At 37.3% G+C, this 19191-nt stretch overlaps 2 protein-coding genes and 1 long non-coding RNA gene across 9 annotated transcripts; 1 reads left to right on the forward strand and 2 right to left on the reverse strand.

Moving 5' to 3' along the window:
- Positions 1 to 53: 53 nt before the first annotated feature.
- On the reverse strand, positions 54 to 8801 carry BIOF (biotin F). Of its 7 annotated transcripts, none has more exons than XM_088856238.1 (12): positions 8474 to 8801; positions 5657 to 5799; positions 4871 to 4978; positions 3712 to 3765; positions 3527 to 3611; positions 3390 to 3431; positions 3141 to 3228; positions 2694 to 2827; positions 2156 to 2244; positions 1333 to 1483; positions 1060 to 1128; positions 54 to 451 (listed from the first exon to the last, which is right to left on the reverse strand). In XM_088856238.1, exons 5-12 carry the CDS (start codon positions 3547 to 3549, stop codon positions 253 to 255), a joined length of 795 nt encoding a protein of 264 aa, XP_088712364.1. In that variant the 5' UTR covers positions 3550 to 3611; positions 3712 to 3765; positions 4871 to 4978; positions 5657 to 5799; positions 8474 to 8801; the 3' UTR covers positions 54 to 252. The 7 variants fall into 7 exon arrangements, 4 of the variants coding, with proteins under 4 accessions (XP_088712364.1, XP_088712365.1, XP_011621169.1 ...); XM_088856239.1 differs by having other exon boundaries at positions 5417 to 5799; XR_016047983.1 differs by having other exon boundaries at positions 2156 to 2306; positions 3527 to 3765.
- On the reverse strand, positions 6455 to 7085 carry LOC148778942 (uncharacterized). The gene is made up of 2 exons (XR_016047986.1): positions 6609 to 7085; positions 6455 to 6496 (listed from the first exon to the last, which is right to left on the reverse strand). It is a non-coding gene; the product is annotated as an uncharacterized LOC148778942 (long non-coding RNA).
- Positions 8802 to 14443: 5642 nt separating the features above from the next.
- LOC18428205 (dnaJ protein homolog 2) lies at positions 14444 to 18804 on the forward strand. The gene is made up of 7 exons (XM_011622866.3): positions 14444 to 14649; positions 14970 to 15135; positions 15234 to 15372; positions 16268 to 16401; positions 16758 to 16900; positions 17088 to 17280; positions 18120 to 18804. The coding sequence occupies exons 1-7, from the start codon at positions 14500 to 14502 to the stop codon at positions 18440 to 18442; spliced, it is 1248 nt and encodes a 415-aa protein (XP_011621168.1). The 5' UTR covers positions 14444 to 14499; the 3' UTR covers positions 18443 to 18804.
- Positions 18805 to 19191: the final 387 nt, after the last annotated feature.

Below are 19191 nucleotides of genomic sequence, written 5' to 3' on the forward strand. Positions count from 1 at the left end.
CATGTTTTCAAACCTTGATGTAAACAAAAAAAAAAAAAAGAACAAAAAATACATTGCACTGAAGTATCTCTGCATGCACACACATGCTTTGAATTTTTTATCAGAAAGGGGTAATGTAACCATCTTGGCCGAAGAAAAAAGCCCGATCAATCGATTTCCCAAAAATATCATCCGAACAAAACACACACACACAGAGATTGACATCTCACAGCTTCGCAACTAGCAAGAGAGAGAGAGAGAGGTGTTGACATCTCAGAGCTTGGCTCTTAACATGTCATTCTGGGAGAGAAATGCTCTATCTTCAGTTTCTTCATGTGCAACGTAATTCAAATTCAATAAGTTGGAACTTGTAATGCTGTTGGCGCATGAAAAATCAACGCACATGAAAAGCGCATTACAGAGAGCCTTCACATCATCCGATGTATGCGCCGCACTTAATGTCACCCGCAACCTGTAAAAGAAAACACATGCTTATTTATATGATAATTCTTACAGTCCAAAAGTTTAGCATAATTCAAATAGTATATGGTACTCCATAGCAACATCCACCGTCCATTCTTGATCATGGGGAGCAGAGATTAATTATATACTTAGATGAATGTCTGAGTGAACCTCACTATGGTTAATTTCTAATAATCTATCGCAGTAATGGCCCATAATAGAGCAGAATGATAGACTAGGATTCGCGTAGCTGACTCCAATTAATTGAAAAAGGTTATGATGATGATGATAATCGACGTAATGAACTGTGAATACCTTTAGGAGTGCCCTATACAATATTTGCTCATCATATACCTTCTTTATAAGGAAAAGTATACCACGACTCTTATGCATTACATGCATGCACCATCACAGAGAGACTTCTTAGAGAACATGCCATCGATAAATTATTGACTTTGAACAAGATTGTTAGTGGACATTAAAAATTGTGAGAAAAAATTTAAGTGTCACGAAATTCATTGTGAATTGACAGGAATTCATCTATAAGCAACAGATTGACAAATCATATACATAAAAAGAGTCCAGTTAACGGAAGAAAAAATAGCATGAATCCCTTACCTGCATGAATTTGAAGGGACAGTGGGAGGTCTAATTGCAGTAATATGAAAACCAGATTTCAGCATATGCCTGCATGCAGAAAAAATGAGACACCACATAATTATGATGGTCATAATATTTTTTGGGCCATTCCATGAGAATCCAATTCCGACAGTCTCACCTTGTTAACAATATCAATGATTTTTGGAACAACAATTTAATGTAACAATACCAGTGATTTTTGGAAACAATAATATAATCGAAAGGGAAGTTAAATAAATTGAATGGAAGAACCTGCTGGCTAGAAGTGCCGATTCTTCATTTCCTATAATCAGTGAAATAATGGGGCTCGAAACTGGCATGTTAGTCAAGGAAGTGAATTCTCTCACTCTACTCCAGATAGCCTTTCGTCGCCATTTCTCCTTTCTCGCTACAGTAATAGCAGCTGCAAGGTTATGCAAATCCTTTTATCAGGCCAAAGTTGAGTAAGTATGATTAGAGCAACAAAGTGCCTGATCAAAGTAAAGGAGATTAAAGCAAAAAACTAGGAGACCGACTTAAGTACCAATGTCTTTCAGAAGAAAAATATATAAGGTTGAGGCCCAAAAAATCAAATTAAGGCGCACCTCAAAAAATCACTAGGAAAAGTTTTTCGATGCTCAAATCCGATCATCTTGACCTTGAGATACATGGGCCTAAAAAAAATGGACTCCAAGTCTTGGAATAATGCATCTTGTAATGCATTATCTAGACTATCAATTTTTAAGATTATCAAGTGTTCATAGATCTGCTTGATGTGCACTATTTTTTAAGCTTTAAATTTTATAATTAGAGATGTTTTATTTTTAGGCCATCATAAATATTTTTGGTACTAGACCGCATCTTTCGATTGTATTTGAACGTGCACCTTACTTTGATAGTTAAGGGCCTCAGCCTTATACAAACCGCACCCAATAAATAAACCAAGAACAAGATAGCAATGTGGTAAAGAGTAGCGCATAGACAACCTGGCATGCAATATTCTCAGTCTAATTATCAATCTCTCCATGTATGGGCATGAAATCTCTCTTAGTGAAAAAGTTCAAAAAGAAAAAACCTGAAACCCTAAGTATATTACCATGTGCAGCGGCAGCAACAGGAACTGGAAGAGCTGTTGAAAATATAAAAGACCGGCCCCTTGATTGTATAAGCTGTTTCCATTTCTGGCTGTTGAGGTGCCATTTACAAGTCAAATATAGCTAATAGACATGCAAGCCCAACATAGTAATCTGCCAAAAATAATCGGAAATTAACAGAAATGCTGCTAAGGTTTATACTTTATAGTGGTGGGAAAAAAGGAGTCATGGTGAAATACAGGAATATCCGGCTATAATTTAGTTGGAGTTCCACACAGAGTCCAGGTAACGGCTTCACAGAGAATTAGTATGGGGGTTTGCCGAGAAATGGGAATTCCGATCAGAGATATCCTCAGCATAATTAGCCCTCTCTTCCTCTCTCTCTCTCTCTCTCACACACACACACACATACACAGAGGTATCCTCAGCATAATTAGCCCTCTTCCTCTCTCTCTCTCTCTCTCACACACACACACACACACACACATACACAGAAGTAAAGTGATCGTCAAAAACATAGAATTTCATGCTTACATTTACCTGCAAGCAATAAATCCACCATGGCAACCTGCAGCCTTACTCAAAGTACCAATGCAAATATCGATGTAATTTTCAGCCTCACACAGCTCTGCAACTCCACCTCCATTCTCACCACAAATCAGTGTTCCATGAGCCTAAAAGGACATGGAATCATGGAGGCCACATTAAACCATATCAAGGGATAATAAGGGAAAGCATATCGTAATCCATCAACTAGGGAAAAGCCATAGGTCATCACCATCCACTGAAATGGTGGACGATGATAAAGAAGCTTGGGATGCAGAAAAACAGGAAATGACCCTGATGTTGGGTCTTAACCTCTCTCCATTGCCTTCCAGTAATTCATGGATGGTGATGACCTAATGGTCTATGAATGTTCTTAGTTGCAGAAAATTAAATATCAGTATCTTGGGCAGCATGAATGCGTGAGGTTCTAGGACAACTTACATCATCAATAACAAGGAGAAAGTTATGCTTCTGGCGAAGCTCCACAAGTTCAGCTATAGGTGCAAAATCTCCATCCATGCTAAATAAGCTGCATGGTAAAAAATGGTAACCATCATAATGGGCAAAACAGCATGGCAAGAACTGTCACAGACCTCTCTCTCTCTCTCACACACACACACACACACCAATAGAAACTATGAAAGAAAGAAACAGAAAATTTCTAAGCCGCACACAGGCAACATGATTTACCTATCAGACACAACCACTTTCTTCTCCATTTCGCAACTGGAGCTGTATTTGCAATATTCAATGTCAAAGTGGGGTTTGAACTGGGGTAAAAACAGTGACATCCATTTATCCATTTAGAGACAGAGACAGAGACTTACAGTAGACCATCGAGATGGATCATGTCACAATGCCTATACACAAAGGCCACTGCTTCTTGATGTCGCTCAACAAGTCGAATTCCATCTATGAGTGATGCATGATTTAGAGCATCAGAAAAAATTGCTACTTTCTCTCTCTTTGAGGGTTTCCTACCAACAGATAAAAGAGAAGCAATGTTTCCTACCGATGCCATCACAGCCATGTTGGCTGAAAACCCTGTCGGGCAAAGGAGGCAATCCTGAAAATTTACACAAATATAATATCAGCTTTTGCAACAGCAAGCCATGTCTACATGACTAATGTAGTAAAGAGAGTAGCAAAGGATAATATCAACTGATAGCTGAGCATAAACCAAAGAGAAGTACACCATGGTCCAATGGATGATTAAAAACCATAGTATAAGCATCATCACCATCCAATGAAAGGATGAACGGTGATGATGAGTGAGTGGGACCCACCACTGAACCAATGTCCTGTTCTGGTTGGTCCCACTCATACCATCACCATCCCATGGACAAGGGTGCCATTGAACTAAACTAAACACTACATTAATTCTTCTTCCAATTGATGCAAGCTTGAAGACAGCATTTGAGTACAAGAGTGAAACTAAGAAGGCTTAACGAGTCCATACCAAACAACGGATCTATAAAGATGCCAAACAAAAAAATTTCGCATGAATCTGAGCAATACAAAGAATTATAAGCTGCCAAAAAATAGGAAACAAGCATCCTAATGAAGTAGGATAAGAAAATCAGCATGTATCTACAATTCGCATGCACATGCACATGCATGCACACGCACACACACTCACATTCCCATTTTCCTTTGCATTACTTAGAACCTATAATCAGATGGCATAATCTATGGAAGATGGGGAGAAAAAATTGCATTCCAAGTGAAACCTAGAAGAATAAATATTCAATTACAAGGAAAACACATGTTGACTCGATCAAGGGAAAGTATATGAGGTGGCACCCCAAAGACCATCTTGGAGATGGATTGAAAACCTGAAATCCTGATCACCTGCAAATCCATTCCTCTCCCCCCCCCAAACTAGGGATTTTGAAGCTCCAAAAAAGGTGTAAATCAGATCTAGGGAAACCTGAAATGGAAGGTCCAGAAGAGCCGTGCAAGATGGACCAGTTTTAGGGCTTCAAATCCTTTTATATTCAGATCCACGATCGTATAGGTGAAAATGATAGATTTGCAGAGTTTCGTGCTGGAAGTGGTTTTTCAAGCAAGTTTTGAGGTGCCACTGCATGCAATCGCATCAGCACCAAAACCTCATCCTTTAGTTAACCTTTTTACTTCAAGAAGCTATCACTATAAGCGTCAACCAATACCTCTTTCTTTTTCAAACTTGCCAAAGATGATTCCAGCACTCTATGATAATGTGTATAACCACATATTAAAGCCGAACCTCTTGGACCCATCCCATGATCTTGAGCAGCCTGAAATTTTGCAAATGTAACAGTAAATGATCGTAGAACTAACTAATGAAAGTCTAAATCAAGCTAAAGCATACTACAATCCAATGGGCTATGGAAAATCAGAGACCATTCAGGTCATCACTATCCATTGAGGGATATCACCATTAGATGAAGGATACGGTTTTTGTGAGTCAACCAACTCACCTTTTACCATGCGGTCCCTTGTCCATCAAACGTCCATCTCTAAGATGGATGTCAAAAAAATGTTGTCTACTAAAAGTTAAAAATGGTCGGCGAGAAAAGGAATTAAAAATACAATATTTTATTTAAAAAAAAAAGAAGAAAAAATCCAAATTTAGATCATTGCCATGATTGATATTATCAAAATAAAAAAAAATACATCCCTGAGATATATTCCGGAGGGAGACCGCACAAAAATAGGTGAGTCGGACGACTCACCAAAACCTTTCCTTAGATGAAATGGGAAGTGGTGAAGAGCGCGTGGGACCTCTAGGATCCTTTCCTTTCTAGAACCACTCTCTCTACATCATGGCCATCATTACAATGGATGTGATGACCCAAATGGACTATTAATATACCATTTCATATTGAAATGGCTTCGAAGCAACAGGATTTATTTCTCTTCCTTCTTGTTCTTTAGCCTCTTTTTGATAAGTCAGAGTAACTTGTTATGAGCACCTTAGCAGCAGCCTTTCTAACCATTGGGTGAGAACTCAATCCCAAGTAATCATTCCCTGAGAAGAGAATGAGCTTTCTAACATCTCGAGGTGAAACTCCTTCTTTGTTATCCAAATGTGTTTCCACATCAAACGCCTCATGCCCTGAAAACAAAGCACAAGGGTAAGGGACATGCATGAGGAAGCAGTACCAAAGGAAACCATCGTGGAAAAGACCAAACTAGGAAACCAACAAAGAAAATAGCTCGACCAATAAATTGCAAAAAGCTACTTAAATGTTCAGCTACATGTATTGTACATTATCTAAAATACCACTGGTATGAGGAGCAACAGTTGAGAAATGAAGAGAATGGAACTGCCTCTTTACCTATGTGCAATAAAGAGAAGCAAATGGATTGTCAAATCACAAAAATGAGCTGAAAATTACAAGAAAAATGCCATGTGATGGATATGCCCCAATGGGCAAACCTAAATACATGCGGCCTTGCCCTGTATTTGTAGCCAGGTGATGGCCTGTAGAAGTGCAACCCTGTGAGAATAGCTCTTCACCTTGTTATCACAAACACTACAGAGGCTGAGGAAGTAGTGATCATGCACCAATGAGGACACTAATAGAGGTCACCAACATACATATGAACTGCCATTAAATTTAAATTTCATTGAGCTTGCTTGAACCTGGCTGTGATGCAGTAAAGAACTTGTGGGGACAAAGTCACAATGAGCTATCATCCTTCAGCTATTGATGAGCTAGGTGGCCCAGATATACTGATTTTTCTTCTTGGCTGGAGCCTATAAGAGGTTTCTTGAGATTGAACGAATCAAAAGCTGTGTAAGAGTGAACCTAGCAGGCAAGAAGCATAAATAGAGGAGCAAATCAGGGCAAGCTTTCAAAAGCTAGATGATAATGGTATCCTTATTCTGCAATTTTGACACCAAGTTAGAGGGTATCACACCATTAAATCCTGGAGTAGCCAAGTTGCGAAGAAACTGCAAGGGGACTGAAATTCTCAATGACTTGGGGGAGAACACCAAATGGCAACAAGCATTCTTGACTCAAGCATTATGCAATCAGCCCAAAGGTGTCCAATAGGAAGGACCAACTCTCACTTTTGACCGTACTCTAGATAAGTAGGTAGCCATCAGAAGTCCAAATGGGAGTCCTCAGCTGGTTCAAAATGTATGTCTTCATGAAATTTGAAACACTTCCTTCATTGTAAGGATTGGGGAAAAATAGGATTTCGGTGTTTCCTTAGTAGCATGTTATGTCAGTGTCTGATTCATGGGCAGAGAATCTAGTTCTAGGACCTTGATAGTTCCAACTGTGCCACACAAATCCGTGGAGATGATCAATATATATCCATTTGTGTGTGAACCTATATGGAAAGTTCCATGCAAGGGGACATGGACCACCAAAGATGAAGGAAGAGAAACTGGGAAAACCCAAAATATATGTCATCCAGAGTTAAATTCAAATGCTACATAATATGAACATCAGCCTTGTACATGCATGTTGGTTTTTTTTATTTATTTACCAGAGCGCAAGCAAATTTGCGAGCTGGAGATTGAATACCACCGTAAATCAAGCTATTTGATCCTCTTACGCAAGCAGATCCCTAATCTTTCAAGTGTTTTGTAAATGAGAATTGGTTTTCACTATTGAGAGTTTGAGATCCCAGCTGAGTATTTATTTCTAATCAAGAGACTATGCAAAGAAGAATTGAAGAGAAAAGATGTCACGGAGAACATTCGCCCCTTCTCAAACAATAATGCACACAGAAATATTCAAAAGTTAATAGAAAAACAATAAACAACAATGTATAGGAACTCGGCTCTGGCTTGGGACCTGCTGTGCCCAACCCGAGTAACTCGGACCAGTCTAATGGACATGCCCAAAGTAGTGTACAGAACACAAAAACCCCAAAAATTAAATAAAAAAAAGTTAAAATAAAATAAAAATGGTAAAAATTAAAGTAAACAAAAAACAGCATTAGAAGTCCAAAGAAATGCGAAAATATATATAAAACAAGAATTTAGAAAAAAATTGATTTATAGCTTGAGGCGTTTCAGAAAAATCCAAAAAAAAGAGAAAAATACTAAAATAGGACATATGAAAAGGAACACTTAGAAACCATCATAAAAAACATACAAAGTTACATATTATATATTTTATACATTGACTATACTTAGCATAATTTTTGCATTTTTTATATTTTTTATATAACCCCGAGTTTTACCCCAAGTACTTGGCTGGGCAAGGAGCCGACTCCAATTAAGTTGGCCAACTCTGAGTCCACTCAGCCGAGTCCCTAAACACTGGCAGTGGATCAAAGAAAGTATTATGCTTTAAATAATCAAATAGAAACCCAAAATGAGAAAACAAAAAAAATACAATAGAAACACAAGTCAGATGAAAATCAATCAAATTGGCAATATTTAAACTTAGGAAACAAAAATCAACATGTAAAACATTGACATTTGCTTTCGAAATTCAATAAAAATAAGCACTTCTCTATTTGAAAGTGATACCTATAAATATTTACCCAAAAAAAAAGTGATACCTATAAATTAACAGAAATACAGAAAAAAAAAAAAAAAAGTAGGTAAATAATTTGATGTCATTCACCATGCTTAAGCTAGAAGAGTAGAAAATTTAATAAAAAAATGGAGAAAAAAAAAAGAAAAAAACGCATTAATTCGGGAGTAGGTTTAATCAATAACCATTCTTAAACAATGAGCTTAGAAAACAAACAAAAAATAAATAAAAATAGGCCCAAGAAGGGCAAATTTTAAAACTAATCTAAGCTTAAAATGACCTTGCCTGAGATTGAAAACTCATTCATCCATTTCTGAAACGTTGATTCGGTGATTTCGACTTCCACTGCTTCTCTATCCCATGGCTGAATTCCATCAAACGTCTCGAAATGCTCTTCTGACATCGAATTCCCCAAAACTTTATCGGCATTTCCTAAATAACCATTTGAAGGGGGAGCCATGAAAATGGGTCTCAGAGTTCTGATAAGCTTTGTTGAGTACAGCTTCTGCAACGCTTGGTCCAACCATGAATCCCAGGAATTCTCCATCTTTCTTTGCGACGGGGTGCAATGGGGATTACACTCTTCACAACCCGAGAAAACGGTATGAGAGAGAAATAGTAGCAAAGTAGATGAAGAGAGAGAGAGGATGGAGATCAGAGTTGGGGTGATTGGGTTGCGATGTACTGAAAGAGAGAGAGAGAGAAAGAGAGGGTCGAGAGAGAAGGAGAGGAGAAAAGAGAGAGCACGTGTAGGATGCTACCTAACGAATTTGGCCTGAAGCATGGAGCTCGTGACAGCAGCTTTTGAAGGAGAAGACGTCAGAATAAAAGCAGGGAATCCCTGATATACATTTGGTTTTTTTGGTGTGGTGAAGGACTCACCTGTTGAAAATAGGCGCCGACGGGGTGGCAACTGGTCTGGTCGGGTCGCGTCTGACTGGACCGGGTCTGGACCTGGAAAAATAACATGCGACCGGAACCCGACCTAAAAATTAAAATATTTGTATATTCAACTATATTTAAATATGTTTTATATATTCAGACCTAGATGCAACCAGACCTGGACCCAAACTCAAATAGTGTTCAGGTCTAATATTTGGAGGATCCAATTTTTTGACCTGTACCCGGACCCAAATCTGATTCGCACAATGGGTCCTAGGTCAGATTCGGATCCATTGCCACCCCTAGCAACAGGCAGCGCTTGGGCCTTCGGGTGACTCAAGGTCAAAACTTTAGACGGTGAGGATAGGGTCATGGCTGAACTCGGCTAGAGAGGCCTGCCCATGCCATGCCCCAACTCAAGCTCTATTTTTGCGCTAGGCAGCCCATGCTGGCTGGCCCCTATCAAGGTGTAGGTATCGACCTGGTAATTGGCTAGGTGGCCCGACCTAGATCCAAAAAATTGGGGCATGTGCCACAAAAATATAACCCTTGGGCAATAGGGGGTATATTTTACGAACGACTTTTTTATTTTTTTATTCTGGTTTAGTTTTTTCTCTGCATCAATTGGTATCAGATCCATGATCTAGCTATGAAGAGCTTCAATCAAATATTTGATAAAATCAAAGAAGATCTGGTAAAACGCATTAGCAGAGTGTAGAATTAGGTCTTCGAGATTTCTTTAATAGATTATAATTGGAACAAGAGGAAAAATGATATGAAGAGGTAAGTCTAGATGCAAAAAGCAACACTTGTGCAAGAAATTTAAAAAAATAATAAATTTTGAAAACTAAATATGAAAAAGAAGATACGTGTTTAAAATCCAACCAAGTGAGTCATAGCCCGAAATCATTGTGTTTTACTTTAAGATGGGCTTGAAACATTAAATGAATCAAACTGTGTTGAAGAAATTGAAGAAAAGGAGGTACATGATGGGGCTACCTTACCAACTTTTGAGAAGTGAAAAGAAGCGCATTGTGGGATTACATTATACAACTTTTGAGTTTATTTATTTTTATATTTTTAATTGAGTTAGGATAAAGATAAAGTTAAGTAAAAAGAGGTAGGATTTTTTATACGTATTGTTAAGCGGGAGATTTAGTGAGAGATTTAAAGAGGTTTAAATATATTTAGTGAGAGATTTAATGGGATTTAAATATAAGAAAGATATGGGACTTAGATATAAAAATATATATTTTGAATTTATAGAAAGTTAAGGGGATGAAAAATATAGATGGCATTTGAGGTTAAGAGAGAGAAAATAAAAATAGAGGTAGGTTATCTTTTGGAAGCAAGTCTTCTAAGACTAAAAAAATAAAGAGAAACTAGGGAGATGAAGAGAGAGATGGGAAAAGTTCATGCATGTGAGACAAATAGGTTGCTTGTTAGTTATTTGTCTTGAAGTTTATTTAATGGGAAGATATCTCTCATTGTAAACCAATCGAAGAATGAGAGTTGAATAAAGTTGATATTGATAAGATTTATTTGGAGTGGTTCCCTTATATACCTTATTTTTGAGGTGAATTCCCTTGCAGACTTTGAGATAAAATATATTGTCTCAAGAAATTTTTTTTTTATTATTTCAGTTTATTTTTCTCCTTGCATCAGGTGGCGTGTTTTTATTTTTATTTTGATCTATTAGGTCTCGCCTGGTCTAGCACAAGGACTCTTTAGCCAGGCTGAACCGGACTTGGGCTAGCCTATAGGGACCAAGCCAAAGTAGCACTATGATTGCCCCGGTTCAAGCCCTTTACCAATTTTAATATATATATATATATTATTGTTCACAATGTTTATATTTTTGTAAGGTAAAATGTACATGGAGCCCATGTACGAACCAAGAAAAAACTTATGCTCTATACAAGAAGGGACTGGACCGCGATGATGATGAAAAAAACTTCTACTCTATATTAGAAAATTATTAGGTTGAGAATATCGACCACGATGGTGATGAAAAAAAAAGTAAATATTAAAATAAATCATTTAAAAGTTTGTTTCTAATAACCTATTTCAAGATTTAATTTTTTTTTTTTTTGTGGTAGAAGAAATTCAAGATTGTGAAATCGTGAAATGGATGCTTTGAAAATGAATCTCCAAAGAGATTCACATTTAGAGCAAAATAGGAACTCACAAAAACTTTATGCTTCACGTATTGCATTACCAAATGAATATAAAGAATCAATTAATATGAATGGGAATACCTAACTCGAAATATCTAATAAGGGGACACCAATTTGGTAGGAGTTTTGCTATTGCAACAACCATGAGTTTGTTTCGCCTAATCTATAACTAAAAATATTTTGAGGTTTAAAAGGAGAAGATAAAATAAACTCTTGGATCCAATGTGTTGGTGAGGGAAAGAGAGAGGTGAGAGAAAAGTAGTTTGAGTAGATGCAAGTGAGAATGACATGACGATGACCAATAGAAAAATGTTGATTTATAAGGGTGAAGAGTACATTAAAAAGGTGATTGGATACCTTTTATTTTTAGTACAAAGAAGGCGCAATTATCTCAATTGTCAAATGTGAAACCTGTTGCTGTGTATGTTTTAAAAACGTGGCAATTTCCAATTCGGATCGCCTATGGGAATTGATCGGGATCAAATCAATTTTAAGATGTTATGAATCCCGGCCCGGTTCTCCCCAAAAAAGCTTATTTAATAATTTTTAAGTCCCTTCTAAATCTCCACCATATAAATCTCTGTTTTAATTTAATTTAATTATTTTTATTGATCCAACAATCTAACAAAAATATGTGGGTGAATGATCCATACCACCTATTTGGGTTTTGAAACATTGATGGATTTATATAATGGATCTATAAATTTTTAAACAAAGAGATTCCAATAATTTAAGTTTATTAGATAAACTACACCAATAATAATGAAAGGAAAAAGCTTATATAAAGTGTTAAACCTATATTAGGAAAGCGGCTTTAAGTCCCCTTTAAATCTCCACCCTATAAATCTCTGTTTTAATTTAATTTAATTTATTTTTACTGATCCAACAATCTAACAAAAATATGTGGGTGAATGATCCGTACCACCTATCTGGGTTTTGAAACATTGATAGATTTATATAATGGATCTATAAATTTTTAAACAAAGAGATTCCAATAATGAAAGTTTATTACTACACCAATAATAATAAAAGGAAAAAGCTTATATATCCTATATTAGGAAAGCGCCACTTAAGAAACCATTGAAAATAGTGAGGAGTTTTTTTTTTTTTTTGGCATCAATGGGAATGGAGGTCTAAATCAATAGAAGAAGCTCAAGGGTGGTACCACACTACCCAATGAGGAGTTATTCTCTAAAAACTTTGTCCACATCTCTTGAGGTTCGCTATACTTTTCACACAATTTGGGGTTTTAGGGGAAACAAGGTATACACTAGGATAATCGTTTCCAACACTTCATATCAACCAACACTCGCTTTCAAAAGTTTTTTATTCTTTTTAAAAATGAACCAAACAAACCTTAATTTTTATAATTAAAAATAAAAACAAAATTTTCAATCATCATAAAAATTTTCGACGCCAAAACTACATATTCCCATATTTAAAGACCTACCTTATTCAATTGTTTAATTTGAAAACCTTATATAAACCACACCCATAACAAAATAAAAAGTAAGAACTTTTTCTCCAAGTATTCATAAGGGCAAGTGGTATATTCTTTGAATCCAAAGCATGGACTCAACGGTTATTCTGAAAAGGGCGAGGATCATTCCCGTCAATATCCTTCCTTCAACGAGCTACTTCCCATAAAGTTCGTCGACATCGGTCTGCCCGCTAACATCCAAACCCGCTGCCCGCCGTCCGATCTGACCGATCCAACGGTCAATGTTTCCCAATCAGCTGCCCGCAAAGGTGACCGAAACCAGAGTTTATAAATATTCTCGAACTCTCCTTTCTCCAAACCCTCTCTGCTTTACACCCGAGCCAACGAAATCGCCCTGTAAGTCTCGATTTCCCCAATTGTTATGTTTATTCTCTAATTTTTTGCACGTTTATTTCTGGATATCAGGAAAGAAGCAAATTACAGGTAGATATGTTTTTCTTTTGATTTTTCCCTTTTTTTTTTCTTTTTTTTTTGTCGATTTTTATGGTCTTTTAGGGTTTGGGATGTGGTTTTTGGACGTTGATCTGTGTAGGTGTAATTTTTTCTCTAATTTTTTGTTTTTTATTTGTATATGGTGTTTACATGATATGTAGGTTTCTTTTAATTCATAGATTTGTGGAATCTGGGTAGAGACTTAGTATTGATTTGACAACTATTATACTTGTGCTGAAATTTTATGTTTATGATAGTTAGAGGTGGGATTCTATGGTGATTTTATGAGAAAACTGGAAATAAAGGGGTTTATTTGTTCTTAGTTGGTATAGGGTTTGTTTTGAGTTTCCCTTTTTTACGATGCTTCTTTTTATATAGGTTGCTAGCTTTTTAGGGTTTTGAATTCGTTTGGCATGTATCTTTTTTGGTTCTTTCCTCTGGGTAGTTTATGTATTTGATGAGATGGGCTTGCTGATAAATTTGATGCGAATAATTAAAGAGAAAAAAATCTGCACCCACAATTGTGTTCTTTACGCTGGTTTTTTTAAGAGGGTTTCTTTAATTTATATAGGAGTGGTAAAGGCTGGGGTTTGATTTATTTGAGGTTTTTTCTCCCACTTTCAATCAAGTTTTACCGTTCTGAATATTAGTTGTTTTTGAATGACGTACACATAATACTACTTGTAGATAAACTGATAATTAAACGACTTTCCTTCTCGACCATCCCATATGTTTTTTTTTTCTCCCCCCCAAAAAACAATCTCTTTGGGATGGTTGAGAATTGTTTATAACTTTGATGTGTAGCACCTAATTTGTGCGTAACTAACAAAACATGATCTTTCTTGTGATTTATGTATTTGTTAGCTTTTGAAATGGGTTTCTTTCTTTCTTTTAATGGATGGTTTTATTCCTTACCTATGTAATATGGTGCCTACTGGTCTGTTGTAACCATGGAGAGGTCAGAGAGTGAGAAAGGATTGTTTACATCTTTCTCGTTTTTCCTTTTTGTTTATCTTGTAGACCAACAACAAAGAGTCACGTAGTCCAAATTAATCAGATTTGGCTGCCGAGTCTGGAACAAAAATCTTGGGAACCAGTTGAATCTTGTTGGTTCCCAATGTTTGTTAGAATCTTTTCAGACTCGGATGAGTCTAGTTACCTGGCTTGAGATTGGGACCCTAAGGAGTCCTGACCCTAATCCTTGGTTCAACAGTGGTCATCTTCTTTAATCGGTACTTACCTTTGAGATCTTTGGTGCACCAGAGGTAACCGGGAGCAACACTCACAGGATTAAAAGTTCATACTGAAGCACATCAATCATGTTCGGCCGTGCTCCCAGGAGGGGTGACAACTCCCGGTACTATGACATTCTTGGTGTCTCAAAAAATGCGAGTCAGGATGAGCTGAAGAAAGCTTATAAGAAAGCAGCTATAAAGAATCATCCAGATAAGGGTGGAGATCCCGAGAAGGTGAGAATCTTAATTTGTTTGGTTGTTATGTTTGTGAAGAATTATAGGATAAGCTGTATTCTATGTTGCATTATTGATGTTTGGTTTCGTCCCAATAGGATGAAAAAAAAGTTGGATTTGTGAATATAATTATCCTTGGAAATATATATTCATCATACCATGTCATGCCTCAGGAGATTTTGTTTTATGGAACCGGGAAATAACAATGAAATTGATGTGGGCACCACAATAACAAGATTTATACAGAATTTTGGATACATATGTAGTGACCTAAATGGGGAGTAACCATCTAATTTTTGACTATTTTGGTTTTGAATCAGTTTAAGGAGTTGGCTCAAGCATATGATGTATTGAGTGATCCCGAGAAAAGAGAAGTATATGACCAATATGGAGAAGATGCTCTCAAGGAGGGAATGGGAGGAGCTGGACCTTCCCACAATCCATTTGATATATTTGAGTCATTCTTTGGTGGTGGTGGATTTGGTGGTGAGTCTTCATATACATATAGATTGCTTTTGAGTAATCCTTCTCTGTTCTTTCCTCCAAGGTAGTTATTTTCTTATTCAACAAATTGGCTTTTTCAGGTGGCAGCTCAAGAGGGAGGAGGCAGAAGCAAGGTGATGATGTGGTTCACTCTTTGAAGGTTTCTCTTGAGGACTTGTACAATGGAACTTCTAAGAAGCTATCCTTGTCTAGAAATGTGTTGTGCCCAAAATGCAAAGGGTATGATATATATCTAGATGCATTATATATGTATATTTATATTTCAAACTTTTAGCATCCACTTAATTATGGGTTGGTGGCAAATTCTGTTACTATATTGTTATGGAATATGATAAGGTTCTATTTTTGGTTTACTTTGATCCATCAAGTGCCAGAGTACTTTTTTGGTTATATTGTATGAATGCATCATTGTATGATATTTTGAATATAAAGTTATGATGTCAGGACAGTGTTTAAGTGGAAGAAATCATATTGCCTTTGGAGGGGCTGGCTTCGTTTGGTCTAATGACCAAGCTGACTTGGTTGTTAACTCGTACAATCTGCTAATATAACTTATTGTACCTTGAAGTAAACTCATATTTTTGTTTTCTTGATGCATACTTTTTCCCATGTTCAGTGCTCATGTTAGGACATAACATTTGTATGTGTTCCTTTCTTTCGTTCTTCCTTTTGGATGGATAGCATCAGGGTTTATTCCATATAATTTTTTTTTGAAATAGAGTTTTACTCCATATAATTGATATAACCAAGGATCGATGCAAGAACTTGTCTGGAGTTTCTTGTGGTTTGTTAGATATGGGAAGACTTTTATTCTTTGACCCCAGTGCATTCTTTCTTGAGTTGGAGATCTTTTTTGTCAAGATTTCCTCTATCTTGTAAAATCACTGATATCTGATTTTTAACATTATAAATGTCTATTTCTGCTACTAGCTATTTTAATTCCTTGTTTTATGGAGACAAAACTTCATGCTATTTGCTATGCATGTACTCGGTTCCCAAGATTTTATTGTAAAACTGCAGCTAACATTAGATGACCTTGACCACAATTGTCCCTCTCCATCTCATCCTGAAACCCTGGTTCCTAGTCTCAAAACTATGGGATTACCTTTTGCAGGAAAGGATCAAAGAGCGGTGCATCTGGGAGATGCTCAGGTTGCCAAGGTTCTGGTATGAAGGTCTCTATCCGACAGCTTGGACCTGGCATGATCCAGCAGATGCAGCATGTTTGCCCGGACTGCCGTGGCTCAGGTTTGGAAATCATTGATTATCTTTCTGGTTCCTTATTATATCTATCCCGTTAAAATCATTTAAATATAGTGAATATATGGTATAGTCTAATGGTCCATGAGAAACTATAGGCCACCACTGGGTATTTTGTATTTTGGGGACCCATTGGTTGTGGGTCTCCCGCTCAGTAACCATGGGAATCCATCAAAGGATGGTCATGGCCCGAATGTGCTATGGTTTTATGTAGTCCAGTGGACTACAGTTTGCGATCACATGCTGAATTATAATATACTTATGATTTGATTTTCTCCACTTCGTTTTTATTAGGTGTTTTATATTAATTCTTATTCTCTTGAGCAATGGCATTGCAAGTGCAGGTGAAGTCATAAGTGAGAAGGACAAGTGCACACAGTGCAAAGGAAACAAAGTTACTCAAGAGAAGAAGGTTTTGGAAGTGCACGTCGAGAAAGGAATGCAAAATGGCCAGAAAATTGTGTTTCAAGGTGAAGCTGATGAAGCAGTAAGTCCTAACTGTCCCTTTTAAGTAGAGCTTTTCCCTTATTGCTATTATTGGTGTTTTGAATGTACACTCGAGTGATTTTTTTTATTTTGGTTACTCCATTGTAACAGTCTTGCCCTTTATTTTTTTTGGGTTGTGTAGCTGGATACAGTAACAGTCTTGCCCTTTTTTTTTTTTGGTTGTGTAGCCGGATACAGTAACAGGTGACATCGTCTTTGTATTGCAATTGAAAGAGCACCCGAAGTTCAAAAGGAAGTTGGACGATCTCTTTGTAGAACACACGCTTACTTTGACTGAGGCTCTCTGTGGGTTCCAGTTTGCTTTGACCCATCTTGATGGAAGGCAGCTCCTTATCAAATCTGGGGAGATCATTAAGCCTGGTATATGATATACGTATATCTTTCTTCTATGTGATAGGCATATCGTTTCTTCTCCTGATCTCTTGGTTCCCTATCGATAATTAGTTTGTATAGATTCATTGAGGTATGTATTAGAGATAGGGAAGCTAAGCTAGCATGAAAACAGGGCAAGGTACTGATAGATAATTGCTCCTGATGGCACATACATTCTTGAAAGCACTGTACCCATTTATTCGTTTTACATGGTGTGCCAAAGTATGCATGTATGATTGAACCTAGGGTTCTTGTAATGTGCACAAGGGGTGTAGACCAGTAGTCCTCCATTGAGAGTACAAAGATGTAGCTAAGCATCATATGACCAACTAGAATATGGTATGATGTTTCCTTGTTTGTTGTAGTGAATTGTCTGCAAGCTTTGAAATTGCTTATTTCCACCATTCGAGTTATGCATCCCACTCGATGGTAGAGGCAACTTGGAACTATTAAGGATCCCTTTTTACTGCTTTATTTGAGTTAGTCTTAACCTTTGTTTTGGGAAGTTCAGAATTTGAAGGCTTTTTTTTTTTTTTTTAGTTAGTTCTGAAGTACTAAGGAACAGGCACTCAATATCTCAAACTTGGTGTTGTTTGTGTGTGCTTTATGCACAAGGGAGGGAGGGAGGGAGGGGTGGGGTTATTGTATTTTTCCTCCTTTGGGTCCCGAGGAAGAGACTGGCTTTATTCAGGTTAATGAGGGAATTGTTCCATCTGGGCTCTGGGTTCAGCGATTTCCATTGATCTGAATTCTCTGTTTCTCCCAATAATGTTCCCATCTGACTCATTTACCTTTCTGATCTCTCTCTCTTGGTTGGGCGAATTCAGGTCAATACAAGGCCATCAATGATGAGGGGATGCCACACTATCAGAGGCCCTTCATGAAGGGGCGCCTCTACATCCACTTCAACGTTGACTTCCCTGAGTCACTAACCCCAGATCAATCTCGTGCCCTCGAAAAGATATTGCCAGCCAAGCCTGGTAGCAGTCAGTTGTCAGACATGGAGGTCGACGAGTGCGAGGAGACCACAATGCATGATGTCAACATTGAGGACGAGATGAGGAAGAAGCAACAGCAGCAGCAACAACAGGAGGCCTACGACGAAGATGAGGAGCCATCTGCCCCTCGTGTGCAGTGCGCCCAGCAGTAGAGAGAGAGAGAGAGAGAGAGAGTAGTTGGTCATGGGAAAGAAAGTAGGTATTATTTGGGTGTGGAGTATTATATGTGTTAGATGGAAGGAAGTGGTTTTATTTAGATCTTGAGTGAGTAATCCTAAGAGAGAGAGAGAGAGAGGTCCGGTGTGCGCAGCAAAGAGAGGGGCCCAGCTGCTGGATGAACCCAAGGTAATCTCTCATATTTTTTCTCTCTCTAGAAGATAAGAATGAAAGAACTGTTGGATATTTGAAGGGTTTCCTTGCGAGCTTGGAGCTGTGTATGTGATTGTTCAGATCATTGTCTGGTAGTTGAATTTAAATTTTTAGTAAGTTGGATATGATTATTCTCATTTTAAGATTTCCTTTGTGCGGTTTATATAGTATTGATGAACTAGAATTCTCTCTCGCTCGCTCGCTCTCTCTCTATTGCGTTGAGATGCATTCTTATGGTCATTTGATCTCTCATTGAAGGAAAATGTTTTGATGGGGTGCAGTCCTACCAAAACAGAGAGTTAAGCCACAAAACCAGTTAACTTCAAAACTCCCTGAAATTGCAGTCCTGTCGGTGGAAAACTATCAAGTCGATCGTAATGGTCAAGACATAAAGGTCATGAAAGAAAAATAGGATTTCAATCACTAAAAACAGTGCAGTGTAACACATTATCTTAGACTCTTTATTTAACCCTAAAAATTAAGTCTTACAAATATGTAAGATTTGTACTATTGAACTTCAAATTTTATAGTG

The sequence above is a fragment of the Amborella trichopoda genome, chromosome 13 (assembly GCF_054954075.1).
Source record: "Amborella trichopoda isolate Santa Cruz 75 chromosome 13, AtrichopodaSantaCruz75HAP2 v2.0, whole genome shotgun sequence".
Taxonomy (NCBI): Eukaryota; Viridiplantae; Streptophyta; class Magnoliopsida; order Amborellales; family Amborellaceae; genus Amborella; species Amborella trichopoda.

Excerpts from the sequence above, each read along its gene's own strand:
- BIOF (XM_011622867.3), bottom strand. The coding sequence starts at position 8,735 with ATGGAGAATTCCTGGGATTCATGGTTGGACCAAGCGTTGCAGAAGCTG. Across the intron at positions 5,800-8,473 it reads GAATGAGTTTTCAATCTCAG|GGCATGAGGCGTTTGATGTG; the intron begins GCAAGGTCATTT and ends CTTTGTTTTCAG. Across the intron at positions 4,979-5,656 it reads TTAGAAAGGCTGCTGCTAAG|GCTGCTCAAGATCATGGGAT; the intron begins GTGCTCATAACA and ends GCAAAATTTCAG.
- LOC18428205 (XM_011622866.3), top strand. The coding sequence starts at position 14,500 with ATGTTCGGCCGTGCTCCCAGGAGGGGTGACAACTCCCGGTACTATGAC. Across the intron at positions 15,373-16,267 it reads TTGTGCCCAAAATGCAAAGG|GAAAGGATCAAAGAGCGGTG; the intron begins GTATGATATATA and ends TACCTTTTGCAG. Across the intron at positions 16,402-16,757 it reads CCCGGACTGCCGTGGCTCAG|GTGAAGTCATAAGTGAGAAG; the intron begins GTTTGGAAATCA and ends TTGCAAGTGCAG.